This window comes from Aythya fuligula, chromosome 11 (genome assembly GCF_009819795.1).
Source record: "Aythya fuligula isolate bAytFul2 chromosome 11, bAytFul2.pri, whole genome shotgun sequence".
NCBI classification, from domain to species: Eukaryota; Metazoa; Chordata; class Aves; order Anseriformes; family Anatidae; genus Aythya; species Aythya fuligula.
This window is the reverse complement of record NC_045569.1, coordinates 21,852,010-21,876,113: the sequence shown is the minus strand read 5'-3', so window position 1 is coordinate 21,876,113 and position 24,104 is coordinate 21,852,010. Positions and strand designations below refer to the sequence as shown.

The window sequence follows — 24,104 nt, the reverse complement described above, 5'->3', positions numbered from 1 at the left end:
ATGCTTAGTGCATGAGTCCACGAAGGCCAGTATCATGAAGAACTACAGTGGTCCAAAACAATAGTGTACAAGCAAAGACTCTGCCAAAACATGTAAGCCTCTATGACAAGACGAATGCTCTACCAGCACTAGATTCTCCATACCTGAAGTAAGTAGAACAGATGCTGATAGGCTTCCAACTTTTCTCTCTTCTCTTTGCTCAAAGCTTTCAAACCTCCCCTTTGTTTGTTCAGCATCATCATGTCAGAGAGCTGTTCCTTGTTCTTCTTGGTAAGCTTTTTGCTATGCGAAACAACATCCTGGAAGGAACAGACAGGGACAGATTCCACTCTAAATATTTAATAGCATGCAATATTGGAAAAAAAAAAATGCATCTGAGAGCCCACTTGCTTGGATGTGGAAATGCAGTGTCAAGGGCTATTGAAGCAGAGCATTATTTCCTACAGCAGTGCTTTCGCTGTTTTGTTCCCGACTTTCTGAATTTGTTGAGAACCACAGAAGGGCTAGTCGCCCTTGGCAGCAATTACTATCAGAGCTGGTAGCATCCTAAAAATGTCTGAGAAAAATCTTTCTTTTTAAATTGGGCTTTAATCCTCAAAGTCCTGTTTTATATTTAGCTACCTCTACATACTCAGAGAGCAATGACGCTTTCTGCTGCAGGCACAGGCCCAAGAACTGGAGCCTCCTTCAGACATGAGTTTTACTACCATGATTCAGACTTCAAACTGGGACACGGCTAGCATCATGCCATTCAGGACCAAATGAAAAGCCGACTGGAACTTCATCTTGAATAAAAGGCACTGCTGTATCAGGGAGACTTTTTTTTTTTTTTTTTGCATGAAATTAATTATCAGCAAAGTGACAGAGGGGACCTCCTTTAATAAAAAGCTCCAAGTGGCATAAGCATATTTTCAGCCTCTGAAATCACCTCCCTCTCTGCTATAGCATCCAAAGTAAGAGAAACTAAAATACGTAAGCTAGTGTGCAACCAATTTAATGAAAAATGAGCAACAAAACAGGTCTGAAAACCTTCAAACATACAATCTGTTGCTTTCATTGGGTCAGTGTAGTCTGGTGTGGGTTTTCTTTTCTTTGTGTTTTTTTTTTGCCTTTTTTTTTTTTTTTTTTTTTTTTGTAATGCTTCAGGTCTTGTTTCTTCTTCTACAGATGTCCTTCTAGGGATACATACTAAGTAAGTGGAATGGAGTAAGAACTTACTGGGAGTAAAATCTGTAAGTCTGGGGCAATATTTTCCGCTGGGTCAGAGCAACTGAGACCCAAGGCCAGGAGCTCTCCATGCTAACTGCCGCTGGGCTCAGTTCATTCTGTAGTTGGTCTCCCATCAGCACATTTCCTACCTGCAGTGTAATTTTGTTTTTCACTAGCAGCCCAATTTTGATGTCCATGAGATTGAGGTCATTTTCAAGTTGCTGATTGGATCGGATCAAGGTTACAACTTCTTCACGGAGTTTCATTAGCTCAAGCTCCTCCTGAAAATCTTGGTCACTCTGATCAAGCAAGTGGACAAATTTCCGAACCACAGCCATAGGTGGGTTTTCAGCATTAACTAAAAACAAGAAATAAAACATCAGGTCTTATCAATGTTTAAATAGCATGTCAAGAAGCAACCAAGCCAGGAAAAAATAACACCACCTGTCACCTTCTGACAACACCTGTAATTTCTTGTTTTGAGTAAATCATGACAGAATCGAACAGTAAAGAATTAAAAAGCTATCAGGCTACAGTAGTCCACATTGCTGAATTTACCTCACTAACTGTGGTTCTATTTCTCAGCAGCGGAAGCAATATCTGGAATCAAGTTTTCAAGTCTCAAGAACTACCTACTCTCTGAACTTCATCCCAATTGATCTTAACTGTCTGGAAGTCATACATCACGCTAGCAATATCCCTTGCAAACAGAGATTCAAGGCACATTACACTCTGCTCTCATGAGACCCCAACTGAAGTTCTATGTTCAGCTCCACGAACACAGTTCCATGTCCCCATCATAAGGACATGGACCTGTTGGAGCAACTCCAGAGGAGAGCTATGAGGCTGATAAGAGGGATGGAACACCTCTTCTATAAAGACAGGCTGAGGGAAATGGGGTTGTTCAGCCTGGAGAACAGAACGCTCCAGGGAGACTTTATACCAGCTCTCCAGTACCTGACGTGTGCTTACACAGGGAGACTTTATACCAGCCTTCCAGTACCTGATGTGTGCTTACAAGAAAGCTGGAGACTCTTTCCCAGGAGTGTAGCGATAGGACAAGGACTAATGGTTTTAAACTACGAGAGTAAACTTAGATAGATATAAAGAAGAAATTCTTTAGTCAGAGGGTAGTGAGGCACTGGAACAAGTTGCCCAGATAATTTGTGGATGCTCCTTTCCTGGAAGTGTTTAAGGCCAGGTTAGATGGGGCTTTGAGCAATCCGGTCTAGTGGGAGGTGCCTCTGCCCGTGGCAGGGGGATTGGAATTTAAGGTCCCTTCCACTGCAAAACATGCTATGATTATTTTTATTCTCTTAGCAATACTTACTGAGGGTTTTGTAGTCTTCTCGTGCTTTGTTTGCTCGGATAAAGGCTTGAATTTTTATAACATCATTTATCTAGGATGTAAAAAGAAACAAAATTTGAACTTTTTCAGGAAAGAGTAAAAATGTTAAATACTGAATTCATTTAACAGGACAGCCTCTTACGTGATCTCTGAAATACTGCAGACGATCTCTGTAACGCCTTCTGGCTTGATACATCCTGGTCATTGACTGAATCTATAGAAAAGTAACCAAAATAAGTCAGATACAAGACTTTTCCACAGAGATTACTACCCAAAAGGTTTCTAAATAAATAAGCGAATCAGCAGAGAGCCTTCGCTACCTTCACTACTTGGTCCTTGTGTGCTCGGAGGTAATCCAAACGGATTTGATACGCTTTCCTCTGTTTATAGCCACGCCACTGAGACTGAATACAGAAAAAACACATGCTTACTTTACTTTTCAAATTAAAGAGAAGTAACTATAATCCTAAGGTTCTTTCTGCTGCTCAGCTACCAACTTCCTTTTTGGCTAAGTAAAATGTAATGGAGACATGCTTATCATACAAGAGATATACAGTAGAAAATATACAGTGAAGCACTATCTATTTATTCCACCAACTGTAACCATGAGAGACTTACCCTATGAAGAGCCTGGGCCTTCAGAAACACAGTTAGAGAAGTATATGGTATACTAGCTGGTATATAACTAAGCAATCAAATTCACATAAACTGTTCTACATGAGGGCCAAGTGGCAGATGCTATGCTAGAAAGTAGAGTGATGTAGAATTGTAAGCCTTTAGAGTGGACTAATTACCGCTGATTCTTAGAACAGAAGTATTCTTAGAACAGAAGTTAGGCAAGGGATTGGACTAAAAGTGAGAGTGTTATTTTAATGAATTGGATTTTATTATTAAATACTTGTAAAGAGCATGTGCGCTATTTAGGCAGGAACAAACACACATACACAACTCAAAGTGTTAATAGGGTGCAAAGCATGTATTTCATTTGCACACATTTCAGTTACAACACCGGAGAAAGATTTTTTTCATTGTTCTCCTGTAAATGTGCCCAACTTCATGCTGAATCATCACACTGTCTCTTTAATGCCCTCAATTCTCCAAATCCCTGGATAAATGAGAAGAGACTCTACCCAGGTATACTGAAAGCTATGTTACTTCTCCTGAATTCATTAGGAATCACAGTAATTATTCATCCCATGGTATTATCAACATGAAGACATATGGCATACTTTGTTTTGTGCTAGTCCCAAAAAACACAACCAGATGATAAAGCAGAAAGTAAAGTTTCCTCAAACGTTTTCTCCTCTCTGCAGCTCTGCCTGAGGAGACTTTATCGCTCATATGTAAAATAGAAAAGCAAACTATACGAAGACTCTTTGGGAGGAAATGCCTTTAGATAATTTGCAAAATGAGGTTGAGATAATTTTGAGTTACAACTGTTTGAGTGAACAGAAACAGTCAATAAGTGTGTATATAGAGAGCAACTGATGAGTACTAGTTTGAAGCAGAATTAAAGGAAATCCTTACCTGGATACAAGTGATTGCTGGGACTTGTTTCTTCAAAAAATTCATTCTGGAATTGAATTCCTGGCGAACAAGATATCCTCGACAGCAAGCCTGAAGTTTTGTAATCAGGTTCTCGTTGGCCAGCCACAACTGCTCTCGGTTGTATGCCGCAGTGACACCAGATATGGTGCTCTGGTTTAGTGTTATAGTAGGAAGAGCCAGAAAGAAAGAATGGTGATACGAGAAATAGGATGTTACAGTAGCTTTCTGTACTTCGCTCAAGAGAAACTTCCAAGTTGCCTTTCAATAAACAGCAATACCACAGTCCTGTACCCCTTTACCAACAGGACAAATTTTCTGAAAAAGGACAAGGAGTTTTTACACGCAAAGGCTGGTGGTGCACAGTGAACTAAATGAGTTACAAAGCTTGTTAACATTACTACTGCATTGAAACTACCTCTTAAGAGTTGCATTAAGGACTGGAACAGTGGGAACTTCAACTTTTCAGAAAAATAGCGCATGTTTTCTACCCTACCTGTATCTCCTCCCGTGACAGTTGTGTGTCATTTTGCACAAATCCATCTGGTTCATCCCATCCTCCATCTTTGGTACGCAGGTTATGATAATAATTATAGCCTCCTCTCACCCAGAGTTTCACCCATTCACTGCCATTGCCCCCTAAAAGCAGAAACTAGTGTAAGTATCAAAACCAGACATGTCTTATCTTTCCCATACACAAATATTACAATAAGGAAATAAACACGTACAGTTGTTTCTTCCTCCAAGCAAGAGAAGGAATGTCTGCGACCCTAAGGAACTAATACAAGAACTACCTAAGCACAATGCATTCTACAAGTAGAGGATATTTCACTGTTTACTTTTTTTTTTTCTTTTTTTTTTTTAAATTTAGTTTACCAGCTAGACTCAGTTTCCTATAACACAAGACTCCAGCAACAAGACACCCATAAGACAAGACTTCTCCCTACAGGTTTTTTTTCCATCTTGTTTCCATTCTGCATGCAATGATTTTGGATTTATTGTGCTAACAATTAGCTACTTGTGATTCACCTGTTGCCGTTTTTCCGCTCTTGACTTCTGCCAGCTCTCGCTGGTACGTTTCAGCACATTCTGGAGTGACTCCATATAGCCCAACATCCGGTGAACGCAAGGTACTCAGGGTATGGCCAACATCTCCACGGTCTACTGCTTCATTAATGGCCAGAATTCCTAAGGAAACTTTGACAATACAAGGAAGCAAGTTACCTTGGCATTCAGGGGCTTAGTGACTCAGCAAAGACAAAACAACAGAATAGAGCAAGGCAACAGATGCACGCAGAAACTGTGTGTGTGTACACAAATACTCAATTGTACATATACATATATACACATACAAATTATAGATTAAAAATCTACAAGGCAACTTGTAGTATAGAGGTCTTTTTAGTATGGAGTATCCAGCTATACATGGTACAGTGCCTGACAGCCCAGGATTTTTGCACAAGTATGGTGCTGACTTATTAACAGTATTTCTCTTCAACACAGTGTTCCATCCTTCCGCTGAGCTCTACCCTGACAACAGTTTTAGTTAAGACAGCTTCCTCTGACAGAGCTCAATCACAACACCTAACTGACCCAAAAGGGGCCTTTGCTACGACTAGTACCATCTCTAGTGGGACGTAATGATAGGTGGACCAGTCCACCTGCCAGCTGCGCTAAAGAGCAAAAAGATACTTACATCTCTGGGACTCCTCTGTGTCCTTGTTGGCCCTATGAATCCCATCCTGAATTTCATCTAGCCAAAGTACAGCTGTTTCATCCTGAGTGTCCTGAAGAGAATGTGACGAGGAAAGAGTTCACAGCATGAGGAGAAAAGTATCACTGGTTTTGCAAAGTGAAATATTCTGTACTGAGCAATAGCCAATACAGTAGTTTTCAGTCTCTTAGGGAATAAGAAGCACTTAAGTATCTTTCTAACCAACTTTAGCACAGACATCATGTGCATTTGTGACTAGCAGAGACAACTAGGCTACAGCATTACCAGACTCAATACCTCCTCCTATTCAAAATTGATTACCAGGAAACAGAAGCACCCCAAAATTTTGTCAATGGTAGTTGCTCTGATAAGCAGAGGTCAGGTAAGGGAACTCAAGACAGAGGAATCTGTACTTGTTAATCCTAAAGAAATATTTGCTGAGAGGATGTGCCTTTCCAAGGAACACAAAAATAACAGAATGGTTTAGACCGGAAGGAACTTCTGGAGGTTATCTGTTCCAGTCCCCATGCTCAAGCAGGTTGCCCAAGACCTTGTCCAGACAACTTCTGAAGATCTTTACGGAAGAAGGTTCTACCACCTCTCTGGGCAACCTCTGTCAGAAGCTCAGTCACCTGTACACTGTAAGGAAGTAATTCCTGATGTTTAGATGAAACCTCTTGTGTTTCAGTTTGTGCCCACTGTCTCTTGGCAACAGGTGCCACTGAAAAGAGCCTGGCTCCATCTCCCTTTGAGTATTTATATACACTGATGAGATTCCCCCTCTGAACCTTCTCATCTTTATAAAGTTCCAGCACTCTCTTGAGAAGTGCTCAATATCCTTACGCATCTTGTTGGCCTTATGTTGGTCTCCCTCCGGTATGTCCATGTCTCTCCTGTACTGGGAGACCCAGAATCGGAAACAGTACTTCAGGGGCAGCCTCACCAATGATGAGTAGGGAAGAAGGATCACCTCTCTTGACCTGCTGGTAATACTTTGCCTCATACAGCCAGGAATACTCTTAGCCTTCTTAGAAGCAAGGGTGCGCTGCTGATTCACGTTCAACTTGATGTCCACCAGGACTCCTAGGTCCTTTTCTGCAAAGCTGTCTTCTAGCTGGGTGGACCTCAGCATGGACTAACACAGGTTAGTCCTTCTACAAATGAAATCTGCAAAGTATTCTTTGAGGGGGAAAAAAAAAAAAAAATGAAGGTGCCAATGCACACATATGCATAGCTGCTAGAAAGTCTCAGGTAACTAATGGTACATCAGGCTATTCTTGGCCCTGTCCATAGAAGTTTGCATGCGTGCAGGAGTAAGCCAAAAAGCATTGTACATATTGCAGCTAGGTGTGAATGCACAGTAGTAAGAGCACGTTTTGAGTCTTTGTTTTAAAAAGCTTGCTCATTATGGAGTATTGATCACACAATATCCTTTATTTTGGCTGTGATTTGAAGAAATCCAATCAACTATTACATGCAGAAACCTTAGAAGGAAAAGATAAGTGTCTACCAAGTACCAAAATATATATAATGAACAATGATCCAGCAACTTCCAAGCATAGTTTCTCCCACCCACTGGTGCTTCATGTAGGTAACCATGAAAGAAATCTTAAGAAGAAACTGCTATCACTCTAACAACTGTTGTATAAATGGAACACAGCAAACATTTACTTCTGATATAGAATAATCATCAATGTCGCACAAAAAGAGCCACTACTTACACTGTTCAAGAGTTTTAGGGCCAGACTGAAAATGAACATTTCCTTACGTACCCTCCACATTTTTTCCTCACTGTTTTGGTTTGAAACCAACATATATAATGTCACTTCCTTCTACAGAACGTCTCTTTCTCAGGCAAATTTTATCTGAAAGCTCAGACAGTCCCATGACAGCTTCAGCAACAGAGAAATTCCTACCCAGGGAGTGGGGGACGATCAAAGAACCAATTTCTGTACCTGTAATCTCTACTTGCAGAGTCACCAACCCAAAGACTATCAGAACCATCCAGTGCTTTTCTATGCATTTCCTACCACAGACTTCCAGAGGGCATGCACAGCATAATACAGAGGAGTGATGCTTTCTCTCTCTACTCATCACATGATAAATATGCATCATACAATGTGCCCCTAACACAAAAGCAACTGAAGAATGTCTTGTGGTGAGCTATCATCCCTCTCAGCCTCAAGGTTCAGAATTCATCAGTTAGTAAGAGTTGACTTAGGACAGTGATAGTGATTAATTCTCCCCACAATGTTACGTTGTAATATGATCTCAATTTCTGAAATTACTGCCATGCTGCTGGGAGGAGCTCTAAAATGAACATATGCCTAAATAAGGTAATTTCACGCCAACTGAAGTTACCAGCCAAGCCTGGCAGAAGCTTAAGTGCACAATAAAAAGAGTTTGTTATTTCATTCTGACTCAGCAGAAGGAAATGCTTCAGCACAAAATGTGTTCCTGAAGAACATTAACCCTTTCGGGGCCCTTGAGGAAGCTGCTAATGATTTTTATCACCAATGTGTAGTTTCCAGCTATTGTCATCATGTATGTTTACACCTAGTCAAAAAAAAACAAAAAAACAAACAAAAAAAAACAACCACACCACAATGTTCACCACAATATGATCTTAGTCTCTACTGTGCTAAATACTGCATTGAAATTAGAGCAATGAGCTGCACGGCAAACAAAATTAAACACTCTTAGGCCACTGGAAGCAAGCCAGTATGCTACTTCTTTGTAAGTATGGGGAGTGGGGGGAAAATCAGCATCCCATCCATACTACTCAAAAATCAGTAGCATGTATACACACACAGTCTCATGTTCTTTCCTAAACTATTAAGATCAGATCACCCTTCCTCTCTCCATTTTTACTTGGACATTACTCAGTTACTCCAAGTGGCAACTCCATACAAGTAGGCAGAAGTCCTTCGCGAGTAAGAAAAACTAGCGCTCAAAAAATCCTTAGCATTGAGGATGCTTAGCAACTGAAGTGTCACCAAGTGAATGACAGGCATCAAAATACATTTTGCTAGTAGCATGTATTTTGCTTCCCCCCCTCCCTCCCCAATTCATCACCTAACTTATTTTTTTCTTTCAGATTTTTTTTTGCCTTATGTAATATGCCTACACCCACATTTAACCAAGAATACTAAAAATATAAAAGCTTGCACGAGACTTACATTCAAAAGTTCAGACCTAATAGAATAAAGATGGTCTCCTCACAAAACGAAACAAAGGAAGATGAAGCACTGTATCTCCAAAAATGAGATACGTATCTCATTCTGGACCTGGGATTAGCTGAGCAGTTAATAGCTTTACACCTACCTCTGTAAGTTGTGAAGATTCGTGTCTTATGGCTGTATATCTCTTTCTCTAATATAGAAATATCCAAGCTGACTGGGTAAGATCAGCTGATAGCATGCAGAGTGCCCATCTCTCCATTTCCATTTTTGTTTCCTGGCTTTCAGGACAAGGAATACCCACCATACACACACTACATAGATGCAAAAGCTTTTTCAGACACGTATTTAATTGCACTTACCTGTGCTTTCTCTCTCTTGGCCCGAAGTAGGGTGTCCTGATAATGCTGAGCTACCTTTGGGGCTACACCTTCCAATTTTGCCGCAGGAATCTGTAAGGCTTGTAGAGTCTTTTTGGTGTCCCCTTCATCCAGAGCCTCATTGATAAGACCAATTGCCAAAATCCCTAGTGAGAAAGGGGTAGGGGGAGAAATAAAAAGATCCTTTTCTTTGCAATAATCATAAGCTGTGCTTCAGAAGAAAAGGGCTATTGTGCTAAACCAGATACCAGCTGAGAATCACAACATCTTTAACAGAAGATATTTTTACTGGTAAAGAAAGCAAGACTACTTTGCTTCTTTAGAAAGGAATCTTAACATGAAGCTAAAGATTTGCACAGAAGACCATTTAAAAATACAGTAACTTTGTATTTTAGAAATCATTTTTATTACACATATATTAACCGTATTATCAGAGATGTGGGTGCTCTCAAGTTAAGTTTACGTTTCAGCTAAATAAAAATAGACATACACAAATATCTTATAGTTAGCTAAATGAGAACAAAGCCTATGTCATACATGCAGTTTCTACAACAACCATCTCCTGTAAGTCACAAAATAACTTAGGTTGGAATGGACATCTACAGATTTAATTCCCTGCTCAAAGCAGTGTCAATTCAAGGCACAGTTTGATTAATGGAGAACAAAGATCTTTTAGAAGAAAGTGAAGAGCTCGGAGTGGGAATTTCCAAATTTGGTTAATGTATCCAAAGATCAAACCTTTTTCTTCTGCAATGCAGAAACAGAATCATTAAACAAAACTTTATGTGAAAAAGGGACTATTTCAGGGTAAGAGCTGCTATTTGGATGGAGCAGAAATTAAGGAAAAATACACACTGAGGACACTACAAGAACCAGGGTCACTAAAATGATGGTATAGTAAAATGATGGTATAGTTTCTGTCAAAAAGCACCATTTCAACTTGTATCTCCTTCAAGCCACAGAGCTGTTCTTTACAAAAAAGATTTCAAGAATGACACAAAGACACATATCCCAGAACTTCAAAATACATGGTCTTTATCATCAGATCTAACCATGTTTCAGATGACTTTTTACCTAGAACGTAGTCCCCATGGCAATAGGCACAAAAACAGGTAATAAACACAGAGTCAAAATCATTACTGGATACCCACTGAGACCTTTAAGGGTCAAAACCAAGAGTCTACCTAGTCTGACTAGCATTCACATTCGCTGTCTCTTTGGACATGTCTAGGGAATAATTTGATTGCAATCTTCAGTAAAATTGTGATGGATTCTGCATTATGCAGAATTCTCAGTAAGCTGATTCAAACAGTTAATAAATTATTATAATTACGTTATAATTATCTACCAGACTTGCTCAGACTTGTTCCTCGCTTTACCTTCTCTAATTTCAGTTTCCAGATTGGCATAGATTTAGTTGGGGGAAGAGATCTTTTAGAAATGCAGAACACAAACTTTCTGAACTTACTACTTTTAAGATGTCCAGCAATAATGATCAGGTTATCAAATGTTTTAGTTAACGCCAAAATGAAAGATACTTTGTTATCATCACAATATGACTATCATCTGCTTTTACCCAAACAGAACTACCTAGTATTTACTAAGTCTTCTTTTTCTGTATTACTGACAGAGCTCTAGCTTGTAGTGGACCAAAACTACCATTAGGATTCTTTCTGTTCTTAAATTGACATCCTTCTGGTTGACCCAGGCAGATTGGTACAGACTCTTTACGCCCGTCTACAACGTGTACATATACTTCAGGTACATATTCATCTTTAAAGATACTTCTCTCCCTACAGGTGCTCGGAAGGATGTGGGGGAACCCTTTCTTTAAAAAGATCACACACACGCAAGAATATTGAGACTACTTGATCACAAGAGGACAGAAGAAAAGCAGATACGGTAACTCTTTGACCTACAAGAGGGCACAGAAGATAAGCAGTAATTATCTTTGATTAGTTAGCTAATACGGGCATGACAAGACTACTCCATGGAACAATAATATGTTTTACCCCCTCACTATAAAACATTTTTGAATTTGAAACCTTCCACTATCCACATCAGGATAAGTGGAAGGGAAAAATACAAGGTTGTATGGCTTGAGGACTTTCTCAGACTAACTTCTTCACAGACATGAGACAAAAGTATCCTTGCATAAGAGCACGTATGAAACACAAACAGATGAAAGAACTGAGAAACTCCGCATGAAAACATCTTTTCCCATTACTGTATTTTTTGCACTTTTTTAATTTTTGTTGTTGTTTTACAGGGTATAGGATTGTTATAAGAAGGTTGTTGGACTACATGACCTAGAAGACCGTGAAATTAACATTTTGGTGTGTGCATACACTTGTGTGGGTCCCTGTTTGTCTAGTTTCCACGTTACTACTCATTTGACCTAAACAGGAAACACAGTGTCTATTTGGAGATCCAGGATGTAAGTTAATCAAGATAGCAGGCTCTGAAATTAAATTTTAACCCTCTCTAGATTATAGTCTTTTGAGGTGAGACAGCTCATCAACTACACAACAGACAGTGTGTAACAAACAGGGTAACTGTTTGTCTCAGTGTGCAGTGATGAACTTAATTTTCACCTCAGTGCTTGTGACAAACCTCTCCCCTCAACACATAAAGAAGGCTTTAAACTAAATATTACAAAGACGGCTTGAACATAAATGTTTTACTACTTGCAAGGTTTTCAGTACTAGTCATAACAAAAAAATCACAGTCCCTTAATGAAACTGAAAGCAATTAATAGAAAATTAAGATAGCTGCTGGTAGTGAACCTCACAAGGAGTTACCTAAGAATAAGTCTGCTTAATTGTGCTATTTTCAAAAGCTTAAGTATCTTCACTCCAGATTATAAGTCAACTAATACTTTCTTGGAGAAAGGAGAATTAATTACCCCAATTCTCTGTTTACCTGAAATTTTTGTTACACTCAGTCCCAGTCTTTTATCACTGCTAAAAGACACTTATTACCATAAGGACCATTTAAAAATAGAAACGAGGAAAACGCATAAGTTATACAAGAAATACAAGTTCGGTTAACACCCATTTACATTTCTCAATTTGTAACAGAAATTTACTTTATGAGTATTTAAGAAATCTGGTACTCATACTTGATGCAAATATTTAGAAGTTCTATGGATTCCATACAATTAGTTCATATTAAAAGGAAACTTTTTTTTTTTTTTTTTAAACAAGTCAGAAAGTAATTTATCAGTCATTTCAGGTTTTACAGTTCCTGGCTGTAACATCTATTGGTCATACACAGCCTTAACACAAAATGAAAGCTTCTAATTTCCTTACAGAACTAGATGTAAACAAAAAGCTCTTAAAAGATCAGCACACTCCATTTCAATTCTAACTTGAGATTTGGGTCGCAACATCTGGAACTTATAATTTCAATGGCAAAACTGGCTTTTTAAGCCAAAACATTTGAATAGAGATTCTGGACTAATCCTAGATACTGAGGGCAGATCACATATTTTCCTAATGAAAGGGTAAAAATTTGGATTGGAAAGATTAACATGGTGTTTGGAGACAACGGTTTTCAATACCAGAAAAACTCCTGGATGCCCAATCTCTCCATCAACAGTTCTGCTGTCAAGACCCCTTTATCACAGACCACAAAATCTGGCTCATATCTTCCTAGATATCAAATGTATTGCTCAACCATAAGCCAATCAACAACTTTCTGTATTGGCATGCCCCTACTTGTGGGGCACCTTATGATCTAGGATCAGCCTAGTATGAATCAAGGTAAACTTACGTTCATGTTCTTCGTGCACTGCTAAATTCACACGATCCACACACGACTGGATATCATTCCACGTAATAAATTCATTTCCCTCTGCACGTGTTTGAGATTTCAGCTTTAACAAATCATCGATGTATCTATCAAAGAACAAAAAACAGAACTGTCAAGTGTCATGAAAAGCTAGCCAGGGAACACACAAGACAGCATGACAGAACTGAACACAAAATGGACAGAGAACACGAGGGTTGAAACTGGAGCAAACATGAAAAAGGGGGAGGATAAAGAGGAAAGCCTGTGTGAAAGATGTCCAGCCCAAGTGTGAAATAATTGCAAAAAGCACTAAAACACTAAATGAGGGTCCAGGGCAAAAAAAAAACACTGTGGGTGAGCTAGCCTAGTGTCAGTGACAACCCAGTAGTATCAGAATGTGGCTTTAACTTGAAAGCATGAGAAAGCTTCAAGAGAGCACAGAAACAAGACTAGTAAGAAATGGTAATTTCAAAGAGAAGATACAAGTGCCAACAGAGAAGAAACCAATACTGTAGTAAGTAATGAAAGAGCCTGAAGTGTAAGAAGAAAAAAATACCACAAAATATAAGCAACATCAAGGACAGACAAGATTCTTGGAAATATCCACCTTTGAGAGTTCTCATCCTCAATGTTTGTGAGCCCTGTGACAGGACTGCTCAGTTGTTTCCACACAGTATTCACATCCCCTGAATCCAAAGCCCTATTAATCAGGGCCACAGAAGACAGCATCTCTACAGCAACAGATAATTCTGGATGTGTGAGGTTACCCTGCATACAGAGAGGACAAATTAATTCTACTTTCTCTTTGCAAACTATTGCTTGAAGAATCTTGAAGTACTAAATAGCTCAAGATTTAGGGATTAAACATCATATCAGAACAGACAAAGTATCAATACAGTTCTATGAATGCTCAAGACAGGCACATTTTAATGAAACAGACAAGGTAGATCTAGCGATGCATATCGATTTCCAGAAGTAAGAGAGAACGTTACTTACTTCATGACTCTGTTGCTGCAAGGTGGACAGCTCCCTTTGGTAAAGAGCTGCAGCAAATACATAAACTTCTGGTAGTTGGGCCTCTGGATTCATCATTTCTGCCACAGTCTTCTCAGCATCACCCATTCGAATTGCAGAATTAATTTTGGCCACTGCTGCCAGCCCTAGAAATTCCAAGAGGTAGCAAAAGGAATGAGGAAAGCAGGCAGTTGAGTCTCCAGTAATGACGGCGCTTTTATTCTACTCAATTATCAGACCCCTTTCACAAAAAAAAGTAATTCCTTTAGTGGCAGGAAATGAGTGAAGCTCTGTGATTCACTTTTCCCCAGTTAATCTTCCATTCTTGCAAACAACTAAACTATATAATGCCTTCTTTCAAATAAGGCACATTTTTAAAACAAGACTCATTTTTAAAACCAGTCCACCTTTTTGCCTGATTCTCAGAGGACTGTTTCACTAAGTCAGTCTTTCGATGAAAAGAAGTCTCATAATTGCCAATTTTTTCCATGGGTGATTAATAAGGACTTTTCCTTCCTGTGTCTATATAGGTCAAAGAAGTAACAAGCACTCGATAGCAGATGCACTTTGGCTAACTTTAAAATAGCACAAGTAGATAAGCAAATGCCAGGCTCTATGCTGAACCAGTAAGATACTTTGATGGTAGCTTCCTAGTTATTAGACATTCATTATTTTCTTGTAATCTAAATTCTCCGTACCCATGCCTTTCGTAGCCTTTTTTCTACATATTACAAATTGAACTAATTGCTCTTGCACAGCCAAAACTGAACGTTCTTCCCCATTAGAGAGCTCTACCTGATGTCAGAAGCACTGATCAAAAAACAGCCATTGTGATCTGTATATCATTTGCTACTTGGTATTTAGAAACAACTAGGCATACAAAAACAGCTGAAGTTCTGTAGCTCAAACCAAGTAAGACTTACATCAATGGTCAATAGATAACCTAGCTTTCACACCTCACGCAGTAATCCAGATTTCCTTCACAGATCCATAAAACTACATTAATACTAGCTGACTGGGAAATTTGTTCTTTAAGATGGATGCAAAAATTTCACATTGCTTAGTGTTTCAACTAATGTGCTGTTTTCTCCAGCAGTATTTTAATAGCCGGATAAAAGGCACTACAGACGGTTGTCATGATTATTTTTTACTGTTTTCAGTAGCCTTTAAGTACTTAAAGAACATTCATAATAGTCTGAAAGAAACCTGATGTATCTCCACATAAACACAAATATTATGCTCTCATCCTTCTGATGACATCCCACAGCTACTTTTTGCTGCAATAATTTCTGGTGCTCCTTACTTTGCTGATATTGTTGTGCTGCCCTGTTAGCAGCATCCACTCCCAACTGCAACTCTTCCTTTTGCACAAGACCTGTAAGGCCAGCCTGAAAAAAAACAAATTGGTAGAGTGAAACAATGTCAGCTCATTCACTTCAAAAAGTTCTGCAAAAAGAAAAAAAAAAAAAAAAAAAAAAAAAAGGCAGCTTTTCCCTTCTACAAAGAATGCCGCATGCATTCAGAAGACAAAACACTCAACAGATTCTCAGTTCCAAGCTGAAAGAGTACATGTGTACAACCTGATCCCTTTTAGAAGTGCAGTCCCATGAAAACAACGATTATTAAATGCAAGACCCCACTTCCAAATATTTTGAAATATGTAAGACAAAGGAGACAACTTTGTGGGGAAAAGATTTTCTGTATGAACTGTGTGCTGCAGGCAAGTTAGTATTTGTGTAGCTTGCCATGAACATACACATTAACTCATGTTCCATTTTACCTCCAACCAGTGAAAGAGCTATATGAATGTCAAAACCAGACAATATCCATTTTATGGCTTATATGTGATGCTTCTTGGACTATACAGTATCACATGAATAAAAACAGAAAATGAGACTGTGGAGCAGGATGGACAGAATAACTTGGGTACTACCTATACAGGCCATAACCCTTCATTATAGTTCACACAGGTAAAGATTTTTGTCCAGAAGCACCAACGACCATATTTATATATTAAGAGCTTTCAACTACTTTCTGGAAGAGCATGCAATCTGACTTTGCAGTTCAGAAAACAGCTGAATCTTGGTTTTGCTATGACTAAAACATTTGGTAAAAACCTTCCTGGTCCTATTTCATCCCTAGAGTTATCTTTGGAAAACTATGAAGAGTTTCTGCCACCCCAATGCTTGGTAGGACTTCAAAAAAGCCCAATTTTTTTCCTATCTGAAATGTAGCTCCCAAGAAACATCACTTGCAAAGTTATTTTTTTTTTTTCTTCAGAGCTAAGCGACATATCTTCTGAATAGCAGCAGCTGCTGAACTAAGTCCTATTATACCCACAGAAGAGCTTAACAGCTACACACATAACATACTTCAGTTTCATCTTTCGTGCAGAATCCCAAATAAGAAACACTAGCAAAGCATAGCAGTAGACTACTAACTGGTTGAAAGAGCATCCCAAAGCAGGACATTCACTTTAAGAAATTATTCTGAGGAACATCATTTAACTGTTCACGAAACAAAACTGGCATTTATAAAAATAAGTAACTCAAGAGTAACTACGAATTGCTGTTGTATCCCCTTTAGATCGAGGGATCCTTCTAAACACTAAAAAGCTGCTCTCCAGTAGAAAAAAAAAAAAAAAAACTTTTAACATTCTATAAAAGAGAATTATTACATACACAGGCTAATCTACTGATCACAGATTGACATTGAGGGGGTTCAAGGAACAGAACACATTAAATTAGCAGAACAGTATGTCCTAATAAACTCTGTGCAGACCCCATCCAAAGTGGGAGCATAAATCAGCTCCCATACACCTTGCACTGCAAGTGCATTCAGTCCTGCTCCTGAAAAAAATACATACATAACATAATTGTTATATGTATTATAAAATAATGAAACAATATATAAATAATATTTGATGTATCAGAGTATATAAATATTTAAAGAGAAGACGTAAAGACAAACAACATTACAACATGTGAAGATGAACTGTTTTATTTGCTACATCACCTTCCCAGAGACTGATGTGAGGCTGACAAGACCTGCAATTCCTTAGATTCTCCTTCTTGCCCTTCTTGATTACAAGAGGGACTTTCACTCCCTGTTCCTCGGGAACCACCCCCAGTCTCCATGAACTTTCAGAGACTGCTGAGACCAGCCTCACAATCACACTGGTTAGCTCACCTCAGCACTCATGAACACAGTCCACCAGCTCACCTGTCCAAGCTGTTTAAGCATTCACTACTACAACCTTTGTGTCCCCTGTCACCTGCTCAAGTTTTTCCTAGTATTCCTTTTGCTGTTGATAAATACATAGTACTTCCACAACGTACAAGTACTTCTTGTTGCCCTTCAACATCTCCTGCTCAGATTCAGCTCCAGCGGGCTTTGCCTTTAACCCTGCCTTCATGCTCAGACAGCATCGCCGTGTTTTTTCTGAGTCACGTGACCATGCTTCCATCCTCATCCTCTTGTATGCTTCCTTCTCCTGTTTGAATTTTGTCGAAGGTGCCTTGTTCATCCAGAATAGAGCCTCTTGCCTCTTTTGCTCAGCAGGACAGGCATTATCCAGTTTGGAGGAGATGAGCCTTGAAAAATCAGTAAGCTCTCCTAGATCTCTCTTTCAGGACCATGTTTGTGCTTTTCTTCCAAGCAGTTCCAAGAACAGATTATTAGGCTCTCCTGAAGACTCCAGTAAGATCACAGCTCCTCTGAAACTGCACAGACCCCTAAATGCCTCCTCTTTGTTCCTCATCCTACATGCTTTGGTATACAGGCACTTCAGAGAAGCATCCAGTCATGATGCCTTCCCAGGAAGAGGGTAAGAGCTTCCCATATAACATTCTTCTTCTGGCACTTCTGACACTAGAAATAAGCCCCCTTCAGCCCCAATTTGTTGACTGTAGGGTCTCTCTCATCCATATCACTCTACACACACCCTTTGCTTGTCAACCCTGTCCAACACATCCTCCATCCAGCCTGGCCTTGAACACTTTCAGGGATGGGGCATCCACAGCCTCTCTGGGCAACTTGTTCCAGTGCCCTCACTACCCTTACAGCAAAGAATTTCCTGCTAATGTCTGATCTAAACCTATCCTCTTTTAGTTTAAGACCGTTCCCCCTTATCCTGTTGTTATGTACCTGAGTAACGAGTCCCCCTCCATCTTTTTTTTTTTTTTTTTTTTTTTTTTTTAATAAGACCCCTTTAAGCACTGAAAGGCCGCAGTGAAGTCTCCCCTGAGCCTTCTCTTCTCCAGGCTGAACAGCCCCAGCTCCCTCAGCCCTTCTTCACAGGAGAGGTGCTGCAGCTCTCTCATCATCTTTGCGGCCCTCCTCTGGACTCGCTCTAACAGGTCCCCATCTTTCTTGTGCTGGGGTCCCCAAACCTGGGCACAGGATTCCAGGTGGGGCCTCACGAGGGCAGAGCAGAGGAGGACAGCCACCTCCCTCGACCTGCTGATCACACCTTTCTTGATGCAGCCCAGGACACAGTTGGCCTTCGGGGCTGCAAGCACACACTGCTGGCTCACATCGAGCCTTCCGTCCTCCAGAACCCCCAGGTCAACCCTGCAGAGCTGCTCAAACAGTTCTCCGAGTCCATACTCCTGTCTGGGGTTGCCCCGACCCGGGTGCAGCACCTTGCGCTTGACATGCTGAACCTCACGCGGTTCACGTGGTGGGCCCGCTTCTCCAGCCTGGCCAGATCCCTTTGGATGGCATTTCTTCTTTCTGTCGTACCAACTGCACCACTCCGCTTGGTGTCATCTGCAAACTCGTTGAGGGTGCACTTGATCCTATCGTCATGTCCTTGATGAAGATCTCGAAAAGCACCAGTCCCAAGACAGACCCCTGAGGGATACTGCTCGTCACCAGCCTCCACCTGGCCATAGAACCATTGACCACTACTCCCTAGGTATGGCCATCGAGCCAATTCCTTATCCGACGGATGGTCCACCCTTCAAATCCATATCTTTCCAATTTATAGATTAGGATGTCGTGTGGGACTGTGTCAAAAGCCTTACAGAAGTCCAGGTAGAGGACATCGGTCGGTCTTCCCTTGTCAACTGATGCAGTCACTCCATCGCAGAGGGCCACCGGATTAGTCAGGCATGATTTGCCTTTGGTGACGCCGTGCTGGCTGTCTCAGATCACCTCCTTGTCTCGCGTGTGCCTTAACACTGCCTCCAGGAAGATCTGTTCTGCGATCTTGGCTTGGAGCAGGTAATTACATATGATTACTTGATACCTGACACACAGTGTTTGCTACTTGCCCTGACAATATAAGACTTGTACTATCAATGATATCAGCTCCAGTACCTGACTATTTAGCACTTGAAAAATATAAAGCACTTATTCTCCCCAGAATTCAACATAACTGGTATGTTGTCTGTTCAAACCTGACATTTATCCAGGACCTCAGTGTAAACTGCCAGGCCCTACTACAGATTCAGATCTGTAACAGTTCTCTAACTACTTCTACTTCAAACTGTGATTCAAAGGTCTTATGAACAAATACATTTCTCCAGCCTTTTACTTTATCTACGTGTTCTGAACTTTTGGAAACTTTTTTATACTCCAACAGTGCAAAAGCTGTCTCTTTCTCTCTGATGTGTTTTCCAGCAGCCACTGTTGAGTTATATCGTAGCATTTTCTACTTATAAGTACATATGTATCCACCACAGTGCCCAAGATGTAGTTTGCTGTAACTGTACAACTGACTTGTCTGCATTTTTCCTGGATCCAAATGCATGCAATACCATGTCTACTCGGCTGTAGCTTTTCAAAAAGTAATTCACTAAAGAAATGCAGTAGTAATAACCATCTATATAGCAGCATATTTTCCCCTATTAACATGATGACACTGTAACAATTGACACAACACTTTTTTTTTTTTTTTAAATCTATTTTGTGAATTTTATAAATAAAATAAGCATAAAATAAGCCAACCTGCACCTAAAATCCACTGGAGCTGGCTTTAAGTGAAAATCTAGTATCATTTTTGGTTATGGATAGGATTTTCCATAGTGAAAGTAGAATAATGCTTATCTGGATAGGTATTTATAAAACACAAATATCCACACTATGTGATCACTGACAACAGTAAAACAAGAGGAAAGATGCATCTGTATTATACTGTTCTGTGCATACACATACAAGTGAGTATTTTCAAGTTTTGTGAAAGCATTTTAATCTTATATACCTATATATAAAGTGTTACACTGGCCTTACATATGCAGAATTAAAATTAAACAATTATGTTTACTGTATGATCTGCCTAAACAATTATGTTTACTGTATGATCTGCCTATTAGTGCTAAGTTTTTCAAAACAACACTAAACTGTAATACAGGTACATTGCAAGCAATTAGTATACTACGGACAATGGTATGTCAAAAAAAGAAGTAAAAAAAACAGCAGTGATCTAGGCTTCTCCATACCTCCTTCTTCTGCTGTCTATCACTCAAAAATTGCTTGAAATACCAGTCACAGTTTTCTCGTAGCAGTCCTCGGAGTCCCAGGGCTGGCGTTGCCAAAGCTTCATAAAGTGCTAACGCATCTCCTTGTTCCAAAGCTAGGCCAATCTTTGATATGGCTGCATGTGCTAGTGACAGTAAAGTACAATTTTTAAAGAAACGTTAAATGAGAAAGTCCCATAGGTTATATAATCTACTGCTCAGAAAGAAATACTCCTAGACATGATGTGTGGCAAGTTAGGTATGTGATCTGAGCGGTAGACTTCCAAACCAATTGCAAAACAGTATTTTAACAACGAGCTGAAGGATGGAAATAACACACATTACTCAAGATGAATTGTGGGGCAGCAGAGTGGTATGTGAGGCTCCAGAAGCAATACAGGTAATCCATCCCCTTAAGGAAGAGCAGCAGAAGTCAAAATAAATTCATCTTACGACTATGTACCAATAGCACATTTAAAAAAAAAATAAAGAAGCAAAAAACAAACAAACAAAAACAGCAAGGGAACTGCCTTCCACTTCTGCTAGCACTACAGCAGCTTTCTTCTTGTTATAGAAAGCAAGGAGGAGGAACACAGGTATCATTTTAAAGTATTCTTTTAACCAGGACTATTACTTTAGCATGATACCTACTGTTCACTTTATTGATGTTTCCCTGAATCTCAGCTTGAGTCAGAAGTTCTTCATACACATCTCTCTCTCTCTCTGAATTTTCTGAGGCAATCTGAAAATGAAATAAAAACTAGTTAGTGTTTCTATGATCTCCTTTGTCTTCAGAGATCGTTCATAATCCTTTCATGTAAATAAGTCAGTGAGCACAATTGTTCATACAGAGCTGAGATGGGTCATCTATCCATGACCTACACATGCTAAAAGCCCTAGAAGTAAACACGTGGCATAGAAACACCATATTTCAATTTATGGACTCTACCTGAACACACGGCAGAGCTCCAGGACACGGAAAGCAGAAGACATACCTAGGCATTTGATATATAGTGCAATAAGCTACCTTGAACCCTACTGGGAGGGTCAATTGGTTATGCTCACCATTTCGTTGATATAAAAGTGTATTAATATAGTTTGAAGATAGACGGATAGCATTCCCAACATATAAAGGATGACATGAATGCTGCGTCTACATATACAATGCGTAATTCAGATAGCTGAACAGTGTAAAGCAACTAACTGCCGTCTTCTACCATAGGAAGATGGGTTACTGGGTGCCATATTAGAATATCATCAGGAATAAATATTAATAACCTAACACTATATATACAGGACTGTAACACATTCTGTGAATTCCCTCACAGCTTAAGCTACAATACATAATTGAAATGCAAACAAATAGATGAATTAAAATAATTGATTTACCCTGTTTTTAGCATTCTCCATCTTGTCTTGTTTTGCTCTGTAGAGAGTGTCCTGGTAAGTGGATTCCAGCTGATCATCAAGATTTATCAGCATGGCATTAGGGTTCTTCATTGCCATAAGTGTGTCAGCTGGAACCTGGTGGTCGATTGCTTCATTAATGGCAATGACCGCAGCATGTACTGAAAAACAAGCCACAGCCTGAGAGCCACAAACACAACAGCCCTGCTAAAAATTGAGAACTTGACTGAAAATAAAAGAATTATCTGCAAGTTAACCGGAAAGCAAAACCAGCATGTTTTTGTGTTCCTGACAGAAAAGGATGTCTTACTTCTTAGTAGTGTATTCTAGCAGAAAGAATTCACATGTAAACCCTCTTCCCTCTCTTCAAAAAGACCTATAATGTCTTAAAACAAGGTGCATTAAAACTGACCCTTATTATTTAATATGCTGATTTGAATAATCACATAAGATGACTCACATGCTGCTTCATCCACAGAGAGCTCATTTGCCAGAATTCCTCCAATTTTGCTGAAGGCAGGCATCTGAATACCATACTTCTCCAGTTCAAGCCTCATATTACTGATTTCTTCCTCTAAAATGTACATTAAAAGTGTTATATAGGCTAAAATGCACTAGGAAACAGCTATGTATATCAATACATATGATAGGAAGTCAGGAAAACGCACAAATGATACTTGAGCATTCCTTTTTCCTGCAGAGAGACTGCATTGAGAAAAGGGGATATGGAGGATATGAAAGGGAAATGGAAGATATTGAGACACGCTATTGCAAAACACCACATAACTCAAAAACAGTGCTGTTAGTTTAGCCTTTTATAGGTATAATCAATAACTGGTTTGCAGGAAAATAAAGCATTTAAATCTAGTGTGTGTCCTCAGGCAGTAATTTTGAAAACGCAGAACACACAATTTGACACTCCTGTACAAATCAAGTAACTGAAATCTTGATGAGGCATAGGGCCATAAGCAGCTCTACTTTAAACTCTTAAGGGAACTCAGAACTGCTTACCAACTTGAAGATTAAAACTTCTCCCAATGGGATGAAGGCAAGCCTAAAGCATCCTACACCAACAGCGGTGAAATATTAAGCAACTGTTATTTGTGAAAGTAATGATTAGTGAACTAATGACTATTTAACTACCTGTCTTAGAAGCACTCAAAACAAATCTTTTGCTTTAACTACTGGAACTTCTCACAGCCACTAATATTGATTTTAATTTGCATTTAGGACTCCCACAGTAACAACCCTTTCACTGATCTATATAATGCCTACAACACAACATCAGCACAGTTTTTCTTTTTACCTGTAAAGTCTACCTTCCCATATAGGTCCTGAATCTGCGGGGCAAGACCCAGTTTGAACAGGTACAGGCTGCAAAAGAAAATAATCAATCAGAACTAGTAATTTTTCCTCATGGTTCTAACAATTTTAGGAAATAAAGATTTAAGGAACCATTCAGGTAAACCAGCATAATACATCACCAACAGAATGAGAGCTGACTCTCTTCTTCCTCCCTTTTCAGCTGCACGTGACTTCACTAAGCTGATCTAACTTACTAAAATGGTATTAACATATTAACTCAGTCTTTTTTCTTTAATTTCAGTGTATTGATCCAACTCACAAAGGAGCCTGACAAGAAACGGAACTGCTACTAAGGGGGGATAAATCCACACAGCTAAGGATAGCTAGGACTGGAGAAAGAGAAACAAGTTCATCCTTCTTGCCTGTCAGGCTGGCTCAGCACAGCTCATGTACCCTCTAGTAAAATATCTAATTATACAGGAACATTAAAAATAAATTATTTAAAAAAACATAACCATTCCTCAGGCTAAACTCAGTTCTGACTTGCATGGCAAAGAAAGGACAGACAATTTCACCTTTTCACATGACCTAAACTCATAAAAATCTAAATCTCCAATCTTTACAGATCTAAGCAATATTTTATTATTTTTATTAAACACAAGCACTAGGCAGAAACACCTATGACTTATGGAATGTGAACAACACAGTGTTCTACGTCTTTAACCAGAAAATAGTGGTACACAATGCCTG

At 39.4% G+C, this 24,104-nt stretch overlaps 1 protein-coding gene across 3 annotated transcripts in view; it reads right to left on the bottom strand.

Annotated features, from left to right (window-relative positions):
* IQGAP1 (IQ motif containing GTPase activating protein 1) overlaps positions 1-24,104 on the bottom strand; it is a 59,883-nt gene that overhangs the window by 17,005 nt on the left and 18,774 nt on the right. For all 3 annotated transcript variants that reach the window (XM_032195126.1, XM_032195125.1, XM_032195127.1), the window contains exons 6-24: positions 23,356-23,423; positions 22,510-22,623; positions 22,032-22,210; positions 21,294-21,384; positions 20,625-20,788; positions 15,485-15,569; positions 14,164-14,327; positions 13,775-13,935; positions 13,150-13,274; positions 9,358-9,521; positions 5,799-5,889; positions 5,132-5,299; positions 4,599-4,741; positions 4,085-4,255; positions 2,878-2,961; positions 2,700-2,771; positions 2,540-2,609; positions 1,359-1,567; positions 144-299 (exon numbers count right to left, since the gene is read on the bottom strand). In XM_032195126.1, the coding sequence (XP_032051017.1) occupies positions 144-299; positions 1,359-1,567; positions 2,540-2,609; positions 2,700-2,771; positions 2,878-2,961; positions 4,085-4,255; positions 4,599-4,741; positions 5,132-5,299; positions 5,799-5,889; positions 9,358-9,521; positions 13,150-13,274; positions 13,775-13,935; positions 14,164-14,327; positions 15,485-15,569; positions 20,625-20,788; positions 21,294-21,384; positions 22,032-22,210; positions 22,510-22,623; positions 23,356-23,423 (2,479 nt within the window). The remainder of the gene's footprint in view (positions 1-143; positions 300-1,358; positions 1,568-2,539; positions 2,610-2,699; positions 2,772-2,877; positions 2,962-4,084; positions 4,256-4,598; positions 4,742-5,131; positions 5,300-5,798; positions 5,890-9,357; positions 9,522-13,149; positions 13,275-13,774; positions 13,936-14,163; positions 14,328-15,484; positions 15,570-20,624; positions 20,789-21,293; positions 21,385-22,031; positions 22,211-22,509; positions 22,624-23,355; positions 23,424-24,104) is intronic.